Source organism: Eucalyptus grandis, chromosome 11, assembly GCF_016545825.1.
Source record: "Eucalyptus grandis isolate ANBG69807.140 chromosome 11, ASM1654582v1, whole genome shotgun sequence".
In the NCBI taxonomy this organism is placed as follows: domain Eukaryota; kingdom Viridiplantae; phylum Streptophyta; class Magnoliopsida; order Myrtales; family Myrtaceae; genus Eucalyptus; species Eucalyptus grandis.
Window position 1 is genome coordinate 32,957,642 of NC_052622.1, and position 7,235 is coordinate 32,964,876.

Sequence of the window (7,235 nt, forward strand, 5' to 3'; positions counted from 1 at the left end):
TCCTAAACCCTTATTAGAAAGTAAATACGCCCCAGAGTGGCCTGACCACAACATCAAGAAGACTTACCTCGCATTAGTCTTCATCTGCAGGTTAGCACAGTTTATATAATTCAAGCACGTGCAATTATGATAATCAAACAACTGTGGCACAATCACATTATCAAAACAATTCAACCACTTAGATTGTCTCAGCGATCAATCAACTTGGCCGATTACATGTCATTCTAGCGAATCAATCGTTGCTTCCAATCACGACCCTATATGAAGGTTTAACAACCAGTGGCAATCACGGCCCCACTCGGCACGACCTTTAATTAAGTGGTAGATCTCGGCCCGATGGGCACAACCTCTAATAGGTGGTCAATCACAGCCTTATTGGGCACGACCTCTAATAGGTGGTTAATCACGGCCCCACTGGGCACAACCTTTAATAGGTGGTCAATTATAGCCCTATTGGGCATGACCTCTAATAGGTGGTCAATCACAGTCGTTCTTCCATCAAATTTTAACACTTGGGATTTTATAAAAAGAATCCCTATTTATCGCAATCACACTCTATTTGCCACAATCAATCATAAAATTCAAATTCCAAGTACACAACAGCGATTGGCACGAAATTCTAAGGGGGTGCATGACAATCCAAAATTTATGTTCCGGAAATAGTTTTTACATTCCGGACTTGTTTCGGAAGAGAAATCCGTTTGATAAACCTATTCAAATTTTTCTATTTCTGGAATAGATTTCTATTCCAGAAATAAGTTTGGAAGAGAAATCAGAAGTTAAAATTTTCTACTTTTGATTTCTGGAAAAGAAATCAGAAATAATTTCTCTCACTAAACCCTAATTTCGGTGAGTCCTCCCTCATCTCCTCTACGTCTTTGCCTCCTCCTCTTCCTCCGCCTCTCCTCATTTTATTAAAAATAAAAATAAATAAATATAAATATATTCATTTTATTCATTTAAAAATAAAAATAAAATTATTAAAATAAATAAATTATTTTTATTTATCATTTTATTTTTAGTTTATTAAAAAAATTATTTATGATAAATAAAAATAAATTATTTATACTAAAAATAAATTTATTATTATTTGCCTTGAGTGTTTTGCCAAATCAATTTTTTTATTCATTTTAAAATAAATTTATTCATAAAATAAAATAAAATAGAATAAATAAAATAAAATTTATTTTTATATTTTAATTTTATAATAAAATAAAATGATATTTTTATTTTATTTTTTATGATTTATTTTATTTTATTTTATTCATTATTTTTTTGTTACTAAATCATTTTTATTTTTATTTTTTATATTAAAGGTCGTTGGTCGTCGCCACCGCCGTCCAGAAAAGAAGAAATTTTGTGTCGTTATCAAACGAATTTCTATTTTTAAAGTATAAATTTTGTGTCATTATTAAACGGTTATTTCGCTTAGAAACTCTTCTAGAAATAGAAATAGAAAAATCATTTGTTTCGGAAATAATTTCTAGAACAAGAATGGTTGTCATGCACGCCCTAAGCAACCGTGGTCAAAAATATTTTTTTTTTTCAGTTTTTTTAAATAATATTATTTTAATAATTTCGTAATATAATATATTATTAAAAATTCAAGAATTTCGAAACATTTAAGTAAATAAAAAATAAAACCCTATTATGTCCCATCAAGGTTTATTATTAAATAAGCTTTCTTAGCCTTTAATTAAACATGCTTTAAATTAAACAAACATCTTAATCTAAATCACAATTAAATAAACTAAACTAATCACCTAAGCTTACTTAACTTAAACTAAGCACACTTAGGGTATCATTACTGTCTAATCAAGATTTAGTGAGCTAAATTCACCTGATTGACGAACCAAGCGGACCAAAACGACGAGGACGCTAAGGGGAACAACTTTCCTCAAAGCGGGCCGAGCATCCGAGCTCGGGAAGGCGGCCAAAACAGGCCAAGACTGAGCTGCCATACCCATTTTTGCAGCTGCTGTCTTAGGCTGAAGGAGGGCGGATCCGAGCTCAATCGGACAGAGGAACGACAGGGGAGAGACGGCAGCAGCTTGGGGCGGTGGAAGCGGCAACTTCGGCGGCCAGGTGGGACCTCCAGTGGTGGCTGGCGACCAAGGATAGAGGTGAATGACGGAGCTGGAGGGTCCTGGTCGCGCGAGCAACGGCTGAGTCGAGTGCTAGTCGGCCGGTCGTGCAAGCGGAGGAGAAGCGGCACCGGCGGCGAGCTGGCTTTGGCTGGCTCACGGTGGCTCTCTGGCGAGCTGGACGACCAAGAACAGCGGCTAACGAAGATGATGGAAGCTCAGGGGCGCTCGGGCTGCGGCGGAACGGCGAGCTAGCCGGCGAGGCACATGCGGACGGGCGACGACCGCGATGGCGACGGCTCCGGCGACAAGCGGCGGCGTCGAGCGGGTGAAGGAGGCGGACGAAGGGGGCGTCGGGGCTGCTGGTCCAACCAATTGAGCTCCTCTCTCTCTCTCCTCTTTTTCCCCAAAATCCAATAAGCTCCCTTGATTCAAGGAAGAAGATGATGGTGATAGCCCACCTTTCCAAGAGCAAATCCTCACTCTTCACTTGTCAACATCCTAGCCACTCTTGCCCCACACCATGACATCACTTGATGTCATGCTCCACTAACTCAATTCTCCACAACCTCTTCCGATGGGTGCAAATTTCATTTTCCGCTGGGGCATAAAATCTTGCACATTAATGTATTCCATTCAATTTTCTTCCAATTGAGTTCAATCGAAGTCCATAAAATTAATCCAATGTCACCACACTTCAATTCACATCTTCACTTATCTGTAGAACCAACTTAAGCCCCAAAAGTGTGACCAAAGGCTTACATGAAAAATCTTGCTAATTTCTCGAGCCAAATTAGCCATTTTCTGATTATTTTGCTGAAAAACTCGGCTTACATGAAAAATCTTCCGAATATGAATCAATGATCCTAAAATGATTTGTGCCACACCAGAACTTTCAATTTCTGAATTTGATCTCAATTTCACGGTTAATTTCACTTCAGCGCGATACTAGCGCGTCTTGATCTGCCGAGCAACTTTTAGAAATTTGCATGCATTTGACCTGTGGTTGATCAATTCAAGCCACAATGTACATATTTGATATATTTGCGACTTTCGGTTGTTGGGGTAATCTCATGGTTTCAAACACGGACACAGGGTACCCAAACAACAGAAAAATCGGTCCAGTGCCGATCGATAAGAATTGTGCGATCTGGTGGAATCACCCACACTCAATTACATGCCTCTGTCGAGTCGACCTATCTCCGGTCTCTAATCGATTTTTAACTGTGTCGTAATGACTTTTGCAGATTAGCTCAGTCGAAAGGTCGTTTCTCGGTCAAATTATCGAGTTTGATGTATTAGAATTTCTTAACGGTTTCACCTGATAGACTAGTTATCCCATGAGTGATCAGTTTAGGGAAAAGAACTATATGCGTGCCAATGAAATGCCCGTCTCAATTTATTGAAAATAGAATTGGAAAATCGGGATGTCATAAAAGGTCGAAACATTTTCCTAAATGATGAGTCCTCAGGACAATAATACATCCTAGGACTGCACACGCATGCATCGTAGAAATCACCTGAGTCACAGCAAATATCTAGCCGAAGAGAAGTACTGATTGCTAATGTTAATGAGATCTTTTAAGTACACAAAATATCTTAAGAGTTCCTCGTAAGCCATCGCGTCACTAGAGTTCAGAGCACTCAGAAAAAGCAAATCTTATCACTTCAGGTGGTCATATATATATTCCAAGATCCACTACTGCTTTAAGATCTCGAGGACTTTTAATAACCTACGGAATTAAGAGGGGTGAATTATGGAGAGCTAGCGCAGTTTTTCTATTCAGTTTTATAACGAGGCGTACTCCAAACACAAAAACTCAAAGTGACGTGATATCAAATGATGGATCCGGGGCAAACACTTATAATATATGTTCTTCCACAAGAGTTAGATACATATAATTGTCACGAGATCACACGTTGCCACTTGTCCCAGTACAGGAAAATGGATGTTACATTCATCCTATGCACGCGAGACAGTCAAAAAAGCTGTTGCAGATGGAGCGCAATACCCTCGAGTTCTTTTAACATTGGATTTATTAAGCCGAAAAGATTTGTCATTCATAGTTCAAGGGACATGCGAATCTTGATCGGGAGCCACCTGTCGTCCATTAATGTAGGAGGCACAGAACATTTGTGCCGTGATAGGTCGCTAAGCGGATGGATTCACATCACCCTCTCGACGTCTGATAAAGAAAGGGAGTCTTAAACGACAAACGTCTAAAAACCTACAGAAAAGATATGAAAACCTAATTTATTTAAGAAGCCCGAATGCATGGTGGGATGTTCAGGTGAAAGGGGAAGAAAAGTCTAATAAGTAAGTTTGGCAGAAAATATTGATAGATGAAGAAATCATCTGATTAGGTGTTGATCTTTCGGGTGCACATTCTGTCTGTGCTACGCCACCCAACCAATTATTTTGGGTGATTATAATACTCTACATCAAGGCCCAAGATGGTGTGGTCTTTCTCCTCTATATATATTGCATGGCCTGCGTGACAAGAGTTCACACAGCACAGCTCGTCACTGAGGGCTAGAGACATAACTAGGGCATCCTGTGTTGAGCTGCGAAATCTTTCATTCTCAAATATTTCCTTCAGTTGAGCTGCCACCCTTGATTTCCTGAGAATTAGAGAGAGGGGTAATGGCCATTTTCTCGACCGATAATCCCTGGGCTTTTGCTTTTGGCCTCCTAGGTATATAGTTTTAGCTTGACATGATCTGACTTGAAATCTCACTTAGTATCTTCATCAAACTAGGGTTAACATGCATATTATACTTGTGCCATCACTAACCCCTATCTCATCGAGATATTGATTTCCTCGTAAGGCCATGGACTGATTCATTTGTCATCTTTTTTAAATAATTCTTTGTCCCAGGTAATCTCATATCTTTCGTGGTCTTTTTGGCCCCAGTGTAAGTTCATCCTCTTGATCAACTTTTTGTTTAGCTTAACAGAAGCGTCTGGAAGTATGAACATGAACGAGTGGCTAATAGGATTCTTGCAATCCCTTTCTCGCTTATGTTGGCAGACCAACATTTTATAGGGTATGCAAGAGGAAGTCGACCGAAGGGTTTCAATCAGTTCCGTACGTGGTTTCTTTGCTCAGCGCCATGCTCTGGCTATACTACGCCTCCATCAACTCTGAGTCCAATGATTTCCTTCTCTTCACTGTCAACTCAGTGGGATGTGTCATAGAGACCATCTACGTTGCTCTCTACCTTGCTTATGCTCCTAAAAAAGCCAAGGTACGAACTTACCTATCCAATCACATATAAATGATATAGTCATAATTCATACCTGGTTGATATGTAACGACATAAGTTGTTAAAGAAGGCATTTTAATGATAAATGCTTGCATGCACGCATTCATGCAGATATTTACAGTGAAGCTGATGGTGACGGGCTTTGGAGGGTTTTGTTCGTTTCTACTCTTGTCCCGCTTCTTAACAAAGGGATCAACCAGGGTCCAACTTCTTGGGTGGCTTTGTGTTGGATTCTCCATCATCGTTTTCGGAGCTCCTTTAAGTGTTATGGTGAATCATTGGAGTAATTCTTGATTTTTTTTTTTTTAATTTTCCCTATTTATACTTTTCTTCATGCACAATGCTACTAAGTTAGGTGAGACAAGTTTTGCATGACATTTATTTTTGACAAATATTGTGCAGAGAATGGTGATCCGAGCCAAAAGCGTAGAGTTCATGCCCTTCTCTCTCTCATTTTCCCTCACTCTCAGCGCTGTAACTTGGCTTCTCTACGGTCTATTCCTCAAGGACATCCACATTGTGGTATACATCGACTTTCAGCAAATACTAATGCTAAAGAGTTTTCTATAACCCAAAGAAAAAATTTTGTCGGGGAGACTACAGTTTAGATATCGCTTTATTTTTGGATATACATTCATTAACACAAGTATGATCATTCATATAGGTTCCAAACGTACTAGGTTTTATCCTTGGAGTGCTTCAGATGGGACTGTATCTGATATACAGGAAGAGGAATGTGATGGTCTTGGAGGAGCCCCATTATTTAGGTGGTGCGAAGCCAATTACCGATACTCAAAGTTGCAATGTCGCCTCTGATGATGTCACCATCGATGTTGATGAGGTCAAGGAGAGGAAAGATGATGTATACGAGGGTGAGAAAAGCTTTGAAGTTTCCGATAATGGACCAGTGGTGAATATTTCATGTGAAGTTTAACAATGGTTAAGTCGCTGCATATGTCTCTGCTGTTGTCTTTACAGTAGCTAGTTAAGCTAATTTACTTCTTTCTTCTTTGTTGTTAATGTACGCATCGTTACTTGTATATGCAAGTGGTGATTAAGAGCGCATGCATAAGTGCTCTGGAGTTGCAATGTTTCATCTAGCATTTAAAATCATTCTGGTCTCGTTCCTCTTGTTAATGAACTCATTCTACTGTCTTTTTAATCCGTTTTGAAAAAGAAAAATTATCTAGTTTGCTTTATCTCGAATTAGAAATGGTAACTTTGCCTCGATTCACCCATGAAGATCATGATTCGTGACTACAATCGAAATTGGCCGTCAAAGATGCCTGTCATGATCTTCCTCCTTTAAAAGGAGAGAGTCCCACTCTTTGGAAGACTAATAATCAAACATATCATCGAAAAGTCATTTAGTGAGCAACGTTTCAACAAAAGCGATTTAACGACTTAATTGATGGCATTAATAACTGCCTATGTGGCAATAAATAACATATCTAGCACCATTTAGTGCACATAAACCACCAAAAGTATTTCCGACACCACTTCTGACAATATTTGAGTGAAATGGGCGGCATTTCTTAATGTTGTGAAAAGATCTTGGAAATGTGTAACTTTTTGAAGGGCAGGTAAGTCGGTGCTCGAAACAAGACTTGAGCTCGATCGGATATTTCAGTTTTACCAAGCTCGACTTGAGCTCAAAGAAACTCGATTTTTCGGAGCTTCGCAAAGCTCGAATATCTTGGATTTTCATTTATGTTTGAATATTGTATAACCGTAAAGGATCTTTATGTTTGATTTTATCACAATTACAATTGCAAGCTTGAGCATGACTCAATATAAGATTCGAGTAGCTGGAGCTCGACTCTAGATCAAACAAGTTGATTTGATCGAGTAATATATCCTCGAACAACCGAGGATAAGCTATAT

General features: G+C 39.0%; 1 protein-coding gene across 1 annotated transcript; it reads left to right on the forward strand.

Annotated features, from left to right (window-relative positions):
* Positions 1 to 4,594: 4,594 nt before the first annotated feature.
* LOC104426112 (bidirectional sugar transporter SWEET12) lies at positions 4,595 to 6,488 on the forward strand. Its single transcript, XM_010039060.3, has 6 exons — positions 4,595 to 4,780; positions 4,964 to 5,000; positions 5,117 to 5,333; positions 5,463 to 5,621; positions 5,754 to 5,873; positions 6,016 to 6,488. The coding sequence occupies exons 1-6, from the start codon at positions 4,729 to 4,731 to the stop codon at positions 6,283 to 6,285; spliced, it is 855 nt and encodes a 284-aa protein (XP_010037362.2). The 5' UTR covers positions 4,595 to 4,728; the 3' UTR covers positions 6,286 to 6,488.
* Positions 6,489 to 7,235: the final 747 nt, after the last annotated feature.

Coding starts and splice junctions, on each gene's coding strand:
- LOC104426112 (XM_010039060.3), top strand. CDS start 4,729: ATGGCCATTTTCTCGACCGATAATCCCTGGGCTTTTGCTTTTGGCCTC. Junction 5,334..5,462: donor ATGCTCCTAAAAAAGCCAAG/GTACGAACTTAC, acceptor GCATTCATGCAG/ATATTTACAGTGAAGCTGAT. Junction 5,622..5,753: donor GAGCTCCTTTAAGTGTTATG/GTGAATCATTGG, acceptor AATATTGTGCAG/AGAATGGTGATCCGAGCCAA.